The 16745-nt window shown below is 45.5% G+C and overlaps 1 protein-coding gene across 4 annotated transcripts in view; it reads left to right on the top strand.

The window, feature by feature from the left end:
• tbc1d22a (TBC1 domain family, member 22a) overlaps positions 1 to 16745 on the top strand; it is a 181392-nt gene that overhangs the window by 53769 nt on the left and 110878 nt on the right. Inside the window, exons 7-10 of one of the 4 annotated variants that reach the window (XM_029630020.2) lie at positions 390 to 518; positions 2811 to 2873; positions 3339 to 3404; positions 10466 to 10580. In XM_029630020.2, the coding sequence (XP_029485880.1) occupies positions 390 to 518; positions 2811 to 2873; positions 3339 to 3404; positions 10466 to 10580 (373 nt within the window). The remainder of the gene's footprint in view (positions 1 to 389; positions 519 to 2810; positions 2874 to 3338; positions 3405 to 10465; positions 10581 to 16745) is intronic. The other 3 variants (XM_029630021.2, XM_029630022.2, XM_029630023.2) reach the window with 3 other exon arrangements.

The following is a 16745-nucleotide window of genomic DNA, read 5'->3' as shown; positions in this document are numbered from 1 at the left end:
TACCAAAAATGTTTTCTTTTAATTTACAATATATATATATATATATGCCATTCATTTTTCAACTGCGATGTGATGTTCAACCAAAACTCAACCTTTCTATTCTCAGTTTCTACAGATTGTAAATGAAAAGAAAAGGCAGGCTGACGGATGGGACTAAAAACAAACCAAACTAATGTAAAATATACTCCCGTCCGTAAAATGTTTATAGTATGTATAATCTGGTAGTAGAATCCTAGGTTATGTTGTCCAATTAGCGGGGTTAGGGGGAAATAATAAAATGAAAATATAAAACATATCTTTTTTTTTAAAGGAGTGGAACTGGCTTCGAGGTCCTGAGTTGAGTTTGAGGACCCTATACTATCCTAACTGTTCTGGTGTTTTCTTCCCAGGGTTACCTTCCTGCCAACACAGAGAGGAGAGAGAGCACGCTACAGAGGAAGAGACAGGAATACTTCGGTTTCATAGAACAGTACTACGACTCGCGCAACGAAGAGCACCACCAAGACACGTACAGACAGGTAAGATGCTATGTATGACTACACACACAGTCACATTTTGTCACTCTTTATTTCTTTCTCTCCTTCCTTTTTTCGCTCCTCTTCTCCCCTGTCTTTCTGTATACCTATATCCACCGAGACGATTTTATTCAACCTTTTATTTATACTAGGCAAGTTAGTTACAATGACTGCCTACCCCGGCCAAACCCTAGTGACGCTGGGCCACCCTACGGGACTCCCAATCACGGCCGGTTGTGATTCAGTCTGGAACTGAACCAGTGTCTGTAGTGACGCTTCTAGCACCGAGATGCAGTGCATTAGACCGCTGTGCCATTCATGAGCCCATGCACTCATATATTGAGAGCAGTCTGTCTATGCTAAGCTCCACTCCTCCACAGTTCATCCGTTCCAGTGGTGGATAAATATAATTCCTCCTCGGCTATCTACAGTTCAGACCCCTCCACCTCAGTGACGGCAGACATATTCATTTGTGCAGATAGAATGGGCTGTCCTGTGGGTGTAAATCCCCAAGCCCTCTTACCAGCCATTTCTCTTTGTCCCTGATGTGTTGGTTCAGCCACACCCCAGACTAGCCAAGCCACGGCCTGTCAGCGGCCGCGAGGCTGCATCACAGATCCAGTTATACGGTGATAAGTGGTTTTTCATGCTGCTCTCCTCTCACACATAGCAGTGGCTCTCTCGCTCTAAAATATGACCCTCCTCCCACCATTGGTGTCAGACTCTCTCCCTCCCTCTGTTTATCAGGGAAATCACTTCTGCTGACACACACACACACACCTCATATGTTTTACTATCCTTGTGGGGACCTAAAATTGTTTTCCATTCAAAATCCTATTTTCCCTAAACCTAACCCTAGGCTTCAAATAGCCTTTCTCCCTGCAGGGGATAATTGTACTTGTTTTACTCTCCTTTTGGTGATTTCCGGTGCCCACGAGGATAGTAAACACATGCACGCATGATATTTAAAAAAAAATATGACCCTCCTCCTTATGTGGTGTGTTGTCGATATTTACTATGGTGCGACAATATTTACTCTGCTGAGATCAACAACCGTTTCCCGCTAGAGTAAGATGAAGAGAAGAAAGCCCTCTCTTTGCCTTGAAGAAAATGACTGATATTTACTTTAAAATGGGAGAGCTTTAGGCTTCCAGCAAACTGAGTAGAAATGTCGCCTCAGCAGGGAGTCTGGAGACCGTTCTTCTCTACACTGATCTCAGTTCTGTGTTCAGTGGCAGAGGATGTTTTCTGTCTGATCACAGGCTCACTGCTGTTCCTGAGTCAGGGCTCAACTTCCTGACATTGGCAGTGCAAGACATGTGACTGTATGTTCCCCGGTCTCTCTTCTGTAACTCCTCTCATCTCCCTACAGTAGTGGATCTCTCGCTCACTCACACTCCCCCTCTCACGCCAACTTTCTCTTTCAATCAATCAATCAAGTGTATTTATAAAGCCCTTTTTACGTCAGTGGATGTCACATAGTACTTATACAGAAACCCAGCCTAAAAACCCAAAGAGCAAGCAACAGTGGCTAGGGAAAAACTCCTTAGAAAGGCACTCCCTCCCACACTCTCAGGAGGGGACTATCAGGCGCTCCCTCCCACACTCTCAGGAGGGGACTATCAGGCGCTCCCTCCCACACTCTCAGGAGGGGACTATCAGGCGCTCCCTCCCACACTCTCAGGAGGGGACTATCAGGCGCTCCCTCCCACACTCTCAGGAGGGGACTATCAGGCGCTCCCTCCCACACTCTCAGGAGGGGACTATCAGACGCTCCCTCCCACACTCTCAGGAGGGGACTATCAGACGCTCCCTCCCACACTCTCAGGAGGGGACTATCAGACGCTCCCTCCCACACTCTCAGGAGGGGACTATCAGACGCTCCCTCCCACACTCTCAGGAGGGGACTATCAGACGCTCCCTCCCACACTCTCAGGAGGGGACTATCAGACGCTCCCTCCCACACTCTCAGGAGGGGACTATCAGACGCTCCCTCCCACATCTACTGTATTTTTGCTTGTTGAATGCTCGAGTCTGTCAGAGGCTTCATATTTTCTAGTCACATTTCTGTACTATATCCCGTTGAATTGTCTCATGTTGATATGTGTGTAGCAGTATGTGCCTTTTTGTGAAAACAGCAGTTTCCCCCCCCCGTCCACATCTAGGGCTGGGAAAAAGTCCACTGTGGATATGTGTTCAGTTGACTGTGTTGACTTATTCCCCTGGTGTGTGTATGCGCGACGACTGAATGTGTGTGTGATGTGTTTGTGTTTACTGTTTTCTCCACGCCACCAGATTCGTATAGACATCCCCCGGATGAGTCCAGAGTGTCTAATGCTGCAGCCTATGGTGACCGAGGTAAGACTGGTTAAAGAGGCTGCAGACCCAACCCTCTCTCGCCAGCATGACCCCGGTCCGGTTCCCGTCTGCCCTGCCAGTGTTTGTCCGTCTGTCTGCAGGCTCCAACTTCTGAACTGGGTGAAAGTGGCTCTCTGGTTTGACGAGGCTCTCCTCCACACGTATGTGACGACGAGGTGTATGTGCTTGTGCCCCGCACTTGACCCCGCTGTGTTTCCATAGAGAAAGTGGGGTTTGGTTTGCAGAGAGCTAGTGAGCCACACTACCCCCTCCACCCAGTTCGGAAATATAGCCTCCAGTCCATCCACTAACCAAGTGCTCTCTCTCTCTCTCTCTCTCTCTCTCTCTCTCTCTCTCTCTCTCTCTCTCTCTCTCTATCCCTTCCTCTCTGTTCCCTCTCTGTGACGGCGTATGATAACCTCGGCTGCTCTTCTGTTTTGTGTTTCCTCTCTCTCCTCTCTGCAGATCCACATTGACATACCGAGAACTAATCCCCTTATTCCTCTCTTTCAACAAGCTTCTGTCCAAGAGGTGAGGCCTTCTATACAGAACACACCGACTGCCCTGCCCAGGCAGTCACTCACCTCGTCCTAGCTAACGTGCTACATCCTGTCCCGTCGTCTTATGCGCACACTGCACCACGCATGCATGCACGTATACTCACGCTCTCTACTAAAGAGTGGAAAAACCGTCTGTTGTAATGGAATGTTCTTTCCGCGCTTTTTTTTTTGCACTCTGCAATGACTATTTTAGAAAACAGATTGTCATTGGATGTAATGGAGTGTGTCTGCCTGTGTGTCCTGAATAAGTGTGTTCAGTATTGCGAGTCGCACCCCTCTTCCGCCGTGTCCTCTATTGGCCTCTACCTCCGTTCCCCTCCCAGGCCACACTACTACCTCAGTGCTGTGAGAGAGTACTAATGAATAAGCCAGCCGCCCTCACACACACACACCCACCCCAATATCTGCATCTCCCTCTTTCTCCTCATACCTCTCTTTCTCTCTCCTTCGCCTATTTCTCTCTCTCTTTTTCTCTCTCTCTCTTTCTCTCTCTTTTTCTCTCTTCTTTCTCTCTCTCTCTCTCTCTCTCTCTCTTTCTCTCTTTTCTCTCTTTTTTCTCTCGCTCTTTTTCTCTCGCTCTTTTTCTCTCGCTCTTTTTCTCTCGCTCTTTTTCTCGCTCTTTTTCTCGCTCTCTTTCTCGCTCTCTCTTTCTCTCTCTCTCTTTCTCTCTCTCTCTTTCTCTCTTTCTTTCGTCCTACTGTTTTCGATTTCTTTTAATTGGGGCTGATTTTTATTTCCGTCCCGAAATACTTTATGGTGATGCATGCAACCGCAGAGCTGTCTAAAAATCAGCTATTTCAGTCTCCATTAGTTCTGATTGTCACCGTCTGTGTGCGTACACTTCCTATAGAAAGTCAACACCTCCCTTGGATTTCTTCACATTTTATTGTGTTATAAGTGGGATGAAAATTGGCCACTCACATTCACTGTTTTCTTGGTAAGAAACTCTAGTGTAGATTTGGCTTTTTCTCCTATCACAGCCATTTAACTGTAGCTGTTTTTAAAATCCCCAACAGTTTCCATCCTGTCCTGCAGCTCCGTTCAGAAGGACGACTGCATCTTTGATGTGTCTGGGTGTTTTAATGCATCATCCACAGCGTAATTGTGCTTAATTGCACCATGCTTCAATGTCTGATTTTTGTTATTGGTATCCATCTACCGATCACTGCCCGTCTTTTTGAGGCCTTTGAGAAATGTTCCAGATGTGTGTTTGGGGGGGGACAGCGGAAGGGGTTAGTCATTCAGAATCATGTCAACCCTTATGTGATTTGTTAAGCAACACGTTACTCCTGAACTCATTTAGGCTCGCCTCAATGCAATGACTGTATTTGAGTTATTTAATTTGTGTTTGGCGAGGAAGTCATTTTCTTTTCACCTTCACATTAAGAGTGTTTTGTGTAGGTCAATGACTAAACAGTACAATTGAAATACATTAAAGTCTCACTTTGTAACGCAACAAACTGTGGAGAAAAAAAAGCTGAAGTTAGGTGTAGGCTTTCTATAGGCACGGTATGACTCTCTGACACCGCAAATGGCTGACTAATGCAACATTTTAGTTTTTGTTAGGCACTGACATGGAATCTGTCTTTCTCACTGTGTGGGTAGAGGTCTCTCCCTAAGAGACCTACAGCACTGGACATGAAGTTGGCCTCGGTGGACCACTATGGCTGTAGACATGCTGTTCACACATTAGCAGTGAGCTAATGGGGACGTGAAGCTAGAGCGAGCGAGAGAGAAGCACGCGCGTGTGTGTTTGTTTGCGTGCGTGTGTGTGTGTGTGTCCGTACATACATTTCTGTCTCCTCGTGATTTCCCTTGAGGAGGCAATGCAACACTGTGGGTGGAAAGAGGAGAATGATGAGGAGGGTGACAGGGGTGAAAGCCTAATGCTCGTCCAAGCAAGTCGTGCTTTTATGCATGGTCAAATTGGAATAATTCAGTGATGGTGCACTGAAGTATGTACAAGCTATTGGCTTAAAACATACATAACTCACCAGGTCCTATGGTTTTTAGTAGGCTTTTGTCCCCTTTTTTTTTAAATGATTTTTTTTGTTCTGAGAGCTGTATTATAAATCTTGCCTTATCCCAGATCTGTAATAGCCAAGCCAACACTTCACTACTACATTTTTGGGCAAAATAACATGGAGATCGAGGTCCAGTCTGCTGACCACTCACTGTCATTGATGCCTTGCGCCTGTGGCTTGATGGGCAGCCTGTACACTGCGTAACCATTACACGACACACTGTCTGGACCTAACCCTCACACGCTGACACTGTTCAACCCTGTCCTCCCCTGATCACACATTGACCCCCATCTAATCAGTTACCACCATGAGGTCAACGCACTTCACCTGTGACTCTGCGGCTGTTGTCGTTCCATTGATTTATTTAGAATGACTATGATTTATTATTCTGGCTTCAGGCAGTGTCTTTCAGTCTCTTATTGACGCGCAGGAGCTGCCTTGGAGTGGTCAGGGTGGAGGGTGTCTGAAAAGCAAATAAATGGATAATGTGTTCACTATTGGCCTCTTCCCCTCTCTCTCTCTCACACTCACGCTCTCTCTCTGGCCATTGATTTCTTCCACCTGGTTTAGTGTTTAAGTTTCACCCTCTGATGTGCTTCTGACCATGAATTCTGGCTGCAGAGAGATGAGGAACAAGAACGTGGGTTGTTTCAGGGACGGAGAGGGCCAAAAGAGAGGGAAGGTGGAGGAGGCCAAGGGAATTTTTATTTTTTATTTTTTTATTTCACCTTTATTTAACCAGGTAGGCTAGTTGAGAACAAGTTCTCATTTGCAACTGCGACCTGGCCAAGATAAAGCTTAGCAGTGTGAACAGACAACACAGAGTTACACATGGAGTAAACAATTAACAAGTCAATAACACAGTAGGGAAAAAAAGGGGGGGAGTCTATATACAATGTGTGCAAAAGGCATGAGGAGGTAGGCGAATAATTACAATTTTGCAGATTAACACTGGAGTGATAAATGATCAGATGGTCATGTACAGGTAGAGATATTGGTGTGCAAAAGAGCAGAAAAGTAAATAAATAAAACAGTATGGGGATGAGGTAGGTGAAAATGGTTGGGCTATTTACCAATAGACTATGTACAGCTGCAGCGATCGGTTAGCTGCTCAGATAGCTGATGTTTGAAGTTGGTGAGGGAGATAAAAGTCTCCAACTTCAGCGATTTTTGCAATTCGTTCCAGTCACAGGCAGCAGAGAACTGGAACGAAAGGCGGCCAAATGAGGTGTTGGCTTTAGGGATGACCAGTGAGATACACCTGCTGGAGCGCGTGCTACGGATGGGTGTTGCCATCGTGACCAGTGAACTGAGATAAGGCGGAGCTTTACCTAGCATGGACTTGTAGATGACCTGGAGCCAGTGGGTCTGGCGACGAATATGTAGCGAGGGCCAGCCGACTAGAGCATACAAGTCGCAGTGGTGGGTGGTATAAGGTGCTTTAGTGACAAAACGGATGGCACTGTGATAAACTGCATCCAGTTTGCTGAGTAGAGTGTTGGAAGCCATTTTGTAGATGACATCGCAGAAGGCGAGGATCGGTAGGATAGTCAGTTTTACTAGGGTAAGCTTGGCGGCGTGAGTGAAGGAGGCTTGGTTGCGGAATAGAAAGCAGACTCTTGATTTGATTTTCGATTGGAGATGTTTGATATGAGTCTGGAAGGAGAGTTTGCAGTCTAGCCAGACACCTAGGTACTTATAGATGTCCACATATTCAAGGTCGGAACCATCCAGGGTGGTGATGCTAGTCAGGCATGCGGGTGCAGGCAGCGATTGGTTGAAAAGCATGCATTTGGTTTTACTAGCGTTTAAGAGCAGTTGGAGGCCACGGAAGGAGTGCTGTATGGCATTGAAGCTCGTTTGGAGGTTAGATAGCACAGTGTCCAATGACGGGCCGAAAGTATATAGAATGGTGTCGTCTGCGTAGAGGTGGATCAGGGAATCGCCCGCAGCAAGAGCAACATCATTTGATATATACAGAGAAAAGAGTCGGCCCGAGAATTGAACCCTGTGGCACCCCCATAGAGACTGCCAGAGGACCGGACAGCATGCCCTCCGATTTGACACACTGAACTCTGTCTGCAAAGTAATTGGTGAACCAGGCAAGGCAGTCATCCGAAAAACCGAGGCTACTGAGTTTGCCGATAAGAATATGGTGATTGACAGAGTCGAAGGCCTTGGCAAGGTCGATGAAGACGGCTGCACAGTACTGTCTTTTATCGATGGCGGTTATGATATCGTTTAGTACCTTGAGTGTGGCTGAGGTGCACCCGTGACCGGCTCGGAAACCAGATTGCACAGCGGAGAAGGTACGGTGGGATTCGAGATGGTCAGTGACCTGTTTGTTGACTTGGCTTTCGAAGACCTTAGATAGGCAGGGCAGGATGGATATAGGTCTGTAACAGTTTGGGTCCAGGGTGTCTCCCCCTTTGAAGAGGGGGATGACTGCGGCAGCTTTCCAATCCTTGGGGATCTCGGGCGATATGAAAGAGAGGTTGAACAGGCTGGTAATAGGGGTTGCGACAATGGCGGCGGATAGTTTCAGAAATAGAGGGTCCAGATTGTCAAGCCCAGCTGATTTGTACGGGTCCAGGTTTTGGAGCTCTTTCAGAACATCTGCTATCTGGATTTGGGTAAAGGAGAACCTGGAGAGGCTTGGGCGAGGAGCTGCGGGGGGGGGCGGAGCTGTTGGCAGAGGTTGGAGAAGCCAGGCGGAAGGCGTGGCCAGCCGTTGAGAAATGCTTATTGAAGTTTTCGATAATCATGGATCTATCGGTGGAGACCGTGTTACCTAGCCTCAGTGCAGTGGGCAGCTGGGAGGAGGTGCTCTTGTTCTCCATGGACTTCAGTGTCCCAGAAATTTTTGGAGTTGGAGCTACAGGATGCAAACTTCTGCCTGAAGAAGCTGGCCTTAGCTTTCCTGACTGACTGCATGTATTGGTTCCTGACTTCCCTGAACAGTTGCATATCACGGGGACTCTTCGATGCTATTGCAGTCCGCCACAGGATGTTTTTGTGCTGGTCGAGGGCAGTCAGGTCTGGAGTGAACCAAGGGCTCTATCTGTTCTTGGTTCTGCATTTTTTGAACGGAGCATGCTTATCTAAAATGGTGAGGAAGTTACTTTTAAAGAATGACCAGGCATCCTCAACTGACGGGATGAGGTCAATGTCCTTCCAGGATACCCGGGCCAGGTCGATTAGAAAGGCCTGCTCACAGAAGTGTTTTAGGGAGCATTTGACAGTGATGAGGGGTGGTCGTTTGACTGCGGCTCCGTAGCGGATACAGGCAATGAGGCAGTGATCGCTGAGATCCTGGTTGAAGACAGCGGAGGTGTATTTGGAGGGCCAGTTGGTCAGGATGACGTCTATGAGGGTGCCCTTGTTTACAGAGTTAGGGTTGTATCTGGTGGGTTCCTTGATGATTTGTGTGAGATTGAGGGCATCTAGCTTAGATTGTAGGACTGCCGGGGTGTTAAGCATATCCCAGTTTAGGTCACGTAACAGAACAAACTCTGAAGCTAGATGGGGGGCGATCAATTCACAAATGGTGTCCAGGGCACAGCTGGGAGCTGAGGGGGGTCGGTAGCAGGCGGCAACAGTGAGAGACTTATTTCTGGAGAGAGTAATTTTCAAAATTAGTAGTTCGTAGTAATAACATGGATGAGGAGAGAGGGTGGGGCTGTGAAAGGGGAGAAACTCACATTAGCCACCCCCCCCCCCCCTCTCCTCCCCACCCCACTATGATAGATGTGACTTTGATGATGAAAGCAGGGGGGCAGCAGCAGTAGGGGGGTGGGAATCCCATACATGTCCATGTTTTTTAGAAGGACATCGCCAAACCATACTAGCTAGCATAACACGCCAGTACCCCAGGCAGCCAACCAACATGTTTTTTTTGAGGCCGGGGCGATCACAATTTGAGAAATGTGTTTATTTAGAAAAATGACAGAAACATGGCGTCCGAGAAAGCGCTCTGCATGTGTGATGCATCGCTTGACATGTCAGAACACCGGCACAGACATTCAGGGGCCAGACTAGAAGAGGGAAGAGGAAGAGAATGAAAATATAAACATGCATCCCAAATGGCACCCTATTCCCTATATAGTGCACTACTTTTGACCGGCATGCTATGGGCCCTGGCCAAAAGTAGTGCACTATTAAGGAGGGGAATGGTGTGCCATTTGGGGCACGGCTAATTTGTATGTTTGATTTGCGTGGTTGATTTGCGCTGAACTTCAAGCCTCCTTTAATTCTCGGGGGTCTGACAGCAGCAAGGTGAAACATTTAAAACCCTCAGACAGAGCCTGTAACGAAGATGGAAGTGTTTGCCTTGCAGAATAGATTGGAGAAAGAAGAAAAGGACAAAGGAAAGTTCTTGATCCCGCAGCAGTAACGAGGCAGACGGGTCCAACCCGTCGATGGGAAATTGATGTTGAAGTGTCGTGTGTTCTTCAGTTCCAAGAACATTTAATAGGACATTCTGGAACACGCTCCGATTCCATGTCACCGCTCACCACACATGCTTGTCCTATCCTCTTCTGTCTAATCTCCTCACTTCTCTCGCACAATCAAACCTTTATGTCGACGATTAAAACATGCATTATTTCTAACTTCATCCGATATTGCTCTTTGATTGATTGGTGGGCATGGGACGGGGCTGTTCTGTGTTGGTTTGAAACCATCGTGTGACCTTGTTAAAGGAAGTCTTAACATATTAAAACAGAAGTACATCTACATTATTCACTGTTTTACATTGATTTGTCTTCTGTAGCGTGTCTGTTCCTCTTTAGGCATATCGTCAATGGCTAGATTGACTATTGGCCTTAAATTGGACTTTGACTAGCACATCAAAACAAGCAAGCTTACTTATTGTACACAATTTACAAATACTCTTTAAACAAAAGCTTGTGCATAATGATTCTAGAAGTAGCTTCCATGTTCCTCCTATGTACTGTGCTCTATACACAGTGTGTGTGTGCTGACTGTGTTCCATCCGTCTGTCCGTCAGATCTTTGAGCGTATCCTGTTCATCTGGGCGATCCGCCACCCGGCCAGCGGCTACGTGCAGGGCATCAACGACCTCGTCACGCCTTTCTTCGTTGTCTACGTCTTTGAGTACATCAGTGAGTCTCTCGTCCTCCCTCTTCGTCCACCCTCCTCTTCCTCTGTCCTCTTCTTACTCCCTCCTCTCTTCCTTTGCTGAAGGGAAGAGCCAAAGCCAAAGACTAGATAATGTGTTTGTAGGTTGGTGAGTCCCCCTCTCCCAGCCGCTTCTCTCATTTAAGGGAAAAAATATATAATTTTTGCTTTCATTGCTGGAATAGATAGCCGAAGACTAGATAGTAGCGTATGCGTTTGAGTTCAAGTGCACCGGTCCCTCCGCTTCCCTCACTCAAGGGAATACCAAGCCGTGAAGAGATACTAGTTTAAATGTTTTAATAAGCTCTCCTCTCACAATAGAGATTGCTTGGATCCCTGCTGTGTGAGTTAATGTGGTGTACATTATTTGTTATGAATGTTTCATTACATTGAGGACTTAATGCTCTCTTGTGTTGTGTAAACTGAACTGAGCCTCAAACATTGATATGCAGAGAGTAAAGCATCTCAAATGATGTGTGTGTGAGTGAGGGTGGGGTTAGGGGGGAGTGTATGTGCTCTAGTGTGTTTGTGTTCCTAGATGATGAATAAATGGCTGCTCTGCCACTCCAGGGGGTGCTCTAAAGGCATGGTGAGAAGGTGGGTTGTGAACCCGGGGGATTGCAGTTGTTCGCTTACTGAAGCGTGAAACAGAAAATAGTTGTTTCTGTTGCTTTTGACTACCCTCTCTTTCCTTCTCCCTGTCTCTCTGTCTGTCAGATCCTCAGTCTCCTGGCCTGCTTTGCACTGTTTCTATGCATCTTCGTGTGCTGTCTGCTGATGAGCCTTGAAAGCTTACAAAGCCAACCAACCTTCAAATGTGCTCCGCCTGACACGTAACATGATGGTTTGATGTGCTGTCTGTTGTTTTTGTTTTTGAGGGAGCGGGTAAGAGATAGAAAGGGATATAGCCATTTTGGGGTGTTCATGCCGAAGAATGAGCAGGCTAATTACGCTTCTGTCTGAAGCTTTCTCTCGCTCGCTTTCTCCCTCACTCTCACACACACACTAACCTGTATACGCACACTCTCACTCAGTTCAACTTTTGATGGTGCTGTGTCACAGCTAGCTGGCAGTAATTTATTATTACCCAGTATTCTACGGGGTCGAATGAGGGCTGACGTCTGAGTGAATGCACGTTAAATAAAGTTAGATTTCTATCATTTCAGTCACGCTGAGATGTTCACTCTCCATCACTTTGGGATGAAAAGGAAGAACTCTCCATCACTGAATAAAGAGGAAGTCTGAGGGTTGGTTATTTCAGATATAATTGAAAGCTGTTAGTTTAGGACATCTCTCTCTGAGGCAGATTTTCTTTGTGTGTGTGTGTGTTGTTGGACTTGGCTTTAATGTCCGGATCTTGTCAGAAAGCTTCACTGACTAGCTGGATCAGTCTGTCTTTAAAGGAAATGGATGGGTTCGTACACTCCTAATTACTTTTTTCCCCCTTCAGTAGCATTTCACATGGTGTTAGTACAAACCCTTACGGGACATTACTGTTGTTGAAGGCAATGCTGCTTTATATTGTAGCTGATTCTCATTAAATGAGTATTGAGGAGGAGGATGAAAGGAGGTGTGTGTGTTTGCATTTGTACATGTGTGTGCATACATCTGTGTGTGTAGTTTTTCAGCAGCGTTTGCAGTAGTAGCAGCCATAGCGTGAATCGTACTCACTGGATTGTGCTGGTTGAATCCCTGCGTGTTAAAGATGCATGATGACAGGGATGTAATAGAAGGGCCAGTAAGTCATGCTGTGTTGTGCCTGCTGCTGTTAGGTACCATGCATTATAGAGCTCGCCAGCTTGTAGTCCTAAAACCCGGATATGAGTTACCTCAGGTTCATTCAGCTGCTCCTGTGGGGAAAATGAATGGGGAAAGAATAGGGTTTTGGGATGAACACGGAAAATAATGGCAGGTAACTCAGGCTTACGAGATCTACGTTTTGTTCTATGAGATAATATCAGTCAGTTAACATGACCTTTATGAATTATGAAGCCTTTTGTGCTCAATGTACTTTTTTTTTTTTTAATTATGTAAATGCTTCAAAATTCACAGAAGGTGACTTGCTGATGAAGATTCTCATAGAACAAAACGTATATAGATCTCCTAAGCCTGTGTTTGCCACAGACCTTATTCTCAGCGATGTATCCAAAAACTCCATTAATTTGCCCGAAAAAGGATGCAATTGCTATTGCTCTCTATAGAATAACGGAAGGGGTTTTCCCCCTTTGCTACACACACACACACTCAAAAGCGTAGGTTTGTTTGCGGTAGTCAGAAGGCCTAAATAATGTAGCTGTAGCATGTTGCCTATATGTTGGCTTTTGTAATGTACAGTAATACACTGCTTAACCTGTCACCCTGCCTGACCACTAGGGACAGCGTTTAATCTATGTTTTAGTACACCTACTGGATAGCTCTTTGTCTACACCCATTCAGCATCATTCACCTTCTTAAGCCTTAGCTCAACCCATCTTTTTAAGGATTCACATGCAAGGCCATGTGTTAAACAGAGTAAGGTCGTGTAGTCAACAACCAAATATTTCAAGAGTAAAAGTGATGTAGTAGCAAGAATCCACTTTATCTAGTTCAATAGCTAACCCCAATCACCTTCAACTAGATTCAATGTTAGCCTGTACAGAATACAAAACTAGCTAGCTTTCTTTTCACTCGGTCAATTAGGTTAGTATTGTGGAGTAACTACAATGTTGATCCATCCTCAGTTTTCTCCTATCACAGCCATTCAATTCAGTTGCTGTTTTAAAATCACCATTGGCATCATGGTGAAATCCCTGTGCGGTTTTCTTACTCTCCGGCAACTGAGTTAGGAAGAACGCCTTTGTTTTGTAGTGGGGTACAGAAACGGGGTACTCATTTAAAATCATGTTAAACACTATTATTGCAAACAGAGTGATTCCATCTAACTTGTGTTTTGTGCTGCTGCCATGCTGTGCTGCTGCCATGCTGTGTTGCTGCCATGCCATGCTATGTTGTCTTAGGTCTAGTGGTGTCTCTCTTGTTGTGATATGTTTTGTCCTACATATTTTTTATTTGTAAAAAAAACTAAACATTTTTGCCCCCATCCCCGCAGGAGGCCTTTTGGTAGGCTGTCATTGTAAATAATTTGAGAACAAATTCTTATGTGACTAGTTAAGCACATTTTTACCCCTGAACTTATTGGACATTGGGCTATCTAACCTCCAAACGAGCTTCAATGCCATACAACACTCCTTCCGTGGCCTCCAACTACTCTTAAACGCTAGTAAAACCAAATGCATGCTTTTCAACCGTTCGCTGCCTGCACCCGCACGCCTGACCAGCATCACCACCCTGGATGGTTCCGACCTTGAATATGTGGACATCTATAAGTACCTAGGTGTCTGGCTAGACTGTAAACTCTCCTTCCAGACTCATATCAAACATCTCCAATCAAAAATCTAATCTAGAGTTGGCTTTCTATTCCGCATCAAAGCCTCCTTCACTCACGCCGCCAAACTTACCCTAGAAAAACTGACTATCCTACCGATCCTCGACTTCGGCGATGTCATCTACAAAATTGCTTCCAACACTCTACTCAGCAAACTGGATGCAGTTTATCACAGTGCCATCCGTTTTGTCACTAAAGCACCTTATACCACCCACCACTGCTACCTGTATGCTCTAGTCGGCTGGCCCTCGCTACATATTCGTCGCCAGACCCACTGGCTTCAGGTCATCTACAAGTCCATGCTAGGTAAAGCTCCGCCTTATCTCAGTTCACTGGTCACGATGGCAACACCCATCCGTAGCATGCGCTCCAGCAGGTGTATCTCACTGATCATCCCTAAAGCCAACACCTCATTTGGCTGCCTTTCGTTCCAGTTCTCTGCTGCCTGTGACTGGAACGAATTGCAAAAATCGCTGAAGTTGGAGACTTTTATCTCTCTCCCCAACATCTGCTATCTGAGCAGCTAACCGATCGCTGCAGCTGTACATAATCTATCGGTAAATAGCCCACCCATTTTTACCTACCTCATCCCCATACTGTTTTTATTTATTTACTTTTCTGCTCTTTTGCACACCAATATCTCTACCTGTACATGACCATCTGATCATTTATCACTCCAGTGTTAATCTGCAAAATTGTAATTATTCGCCTACCTCATCATGCCTTTTGCACACAATATATATAGACTCTTTTTTTCTACTGTGTTATTGACTTGCTTATTGTTTACTCCATGTGTAACTCTGTGTTGTCTGCTATGCTTTATCTTGGCCAGGTCGCAGTTGCAAATGAGAACTTGTTCTCAACTAGCCTACCTGGTTAAATAAAGGTGGGAAAAAAATGGGTTTACCATAACAAAGGGGTTGAATACTTATTGACACAAGACATTTCAGCTTTTGAATGATTTGTAAAAAATATTGAAAAACATAATTCCACTTTGACAAAATAATTGAATTCAGACTGTAACACAAGAAAATGTGGAAGTTGAGGGGTGTCTAATTTCTGGAGGCACTGTAACACCATAAAGAGGTGTAAAAGATGTGAGGGAGTTGAGGGGTGTCAATAATTTCTGGAGGCACTGTAACACCATAAAGAGGTGTAAAAGATGTGAGGAAGTTGAGGGGTGTCAATAATTTCTGGAGGCACTGTAACACCATAAAGAGGTGTAAAAGATGTGAGGAAGTTGAGTGACATGCTGTGTGAAATGTGAATCACAGTTTCCTCTGTCAGGGAAATAATTAAGATGTTCACCTGCACTAGGTGCTTTTCTCTCTCATCAACACCATCTAAATACATCTATCAGACAGGATCAAGGCTGCCATTCCATCTGCGCCTTCTCGTATTGCCTTTGCTCTGTAGCAACGCTAAGCTATCGCTTTTTATGTCTCTATTTTTGTTCCTTTGTTGCTGCTTGTTTTCAAACAAATGTCCTTCCTTTGATGATGCAAGAACTAAGATGTTGTGCTTCATGCTGGAACCAGTGGGTTGCTCGGGGGAGGGGGTTCAATGGGATGCAACTGCAGCCCCGAATTGGTGGCTGCGGTTGCACACTAATGCTTTTGACTGCTTCCAAATCCACACACCAAGCCCCACCCACTGTCACTCAACCAGGCAGTACCTCGCGCTCGAGATTCACTCTGCACTGAACAACATTTTTCAAACAGGAACGACACTGCTTTCCTCCTTGTGTCTTAATATAAATCCACATGTAGTATATTCTACTATTATTTGTTCAACAGTAATAGCCTATGCATTATGTCGATTCCAGCTGTGAAAGTATCTGCCCATCCCTGTGTCGCTGTCGGTTGCCGATTCTCTCTCCATTATGCGCACGGAGGAGGGAAAGATGGATTCTGAGAAGCACAAGCACATTACCATTGCTCAAAATGCTTTTGAGAAAAATAGTTTTTGAATTTTTTTTTTAAAGCAACTACTGTCTAGTTACAGAGAGGATAGTCATATATCATTTCTCAATATTGAGTTCATGGCACCACTTTGCAGCCGGTGTAGGCTGTAATTAGTTTGTACTCCATTTGCAGTGACGAACGAGGCCTACATCAAGTAGCCTATAGGCCTAGCTCTGGAAAGTTTTTGTAGGACATCAATTAGCCTACATGGCAATCTAGCAACAATATCATATTAGCAATCTAGATAAGCGTTTTGAGTTCCCACTTTCTTCAGTTCGTAAGTAATATTGCCTTATCGGCCAATATGCACAAATATGTTGGCAAATGCTTTGAAGAGCCCTGTCTCTAATTTAAAGTAACTCTCCATTTAAACAAAACATCGTATTTGTTGTTATCGAGCAAAATAGTTATTACTGTTTGTCTATATCTCCTCTTGGGTTGGCTGAAGTTGTTTCGGAGAGGACTGGTGAGCTCTTTTTCTGTTTGTCAGTGTGGACGCTGGGGAGAGAGGCTCTGTGCTGTCAGGAGGAAGCTACACGCGTTTCCTGGAAGATGACCTATGGTAGTGAATGGAATACGATAATATAACTTGTGTGAGTGAGTGTAGAGGTCTGGTCAGGAGTCATTAATGGATCTGCAGCAGGCGGTGTGCCAGTGGGAAGCAGGCAAGAACTCCATGGTGGTGTCACGGCCAAGGAGTTATGCCAAGAAGTCATGGCGGAGAGGCGAGGGACATTCCATGTAATAATGAGGTGGGCATT

Source organism: Oncorhynchus nerka, linkage group LG23, assembly GCF_034236695.1.
Source record: "Oncorhynchus nerka isolate Pitt River linkage group LG23, Oner_Uvic_2.0, whole genome shotgun sequence".
In the NCBI taxonomy this organism is placed as follows: Eukaryota; Metazoa; Chordata; class Actinopteri; order Salmoniformes; family Salmonidae; genus Oncorhynchus; species Oncorhynchus nerka.
The sequence above is the reverse complement of the archived record's forward strand: the minus strand, read 5'-3'. Positions and strand labels throughout refer to the sequence as shown.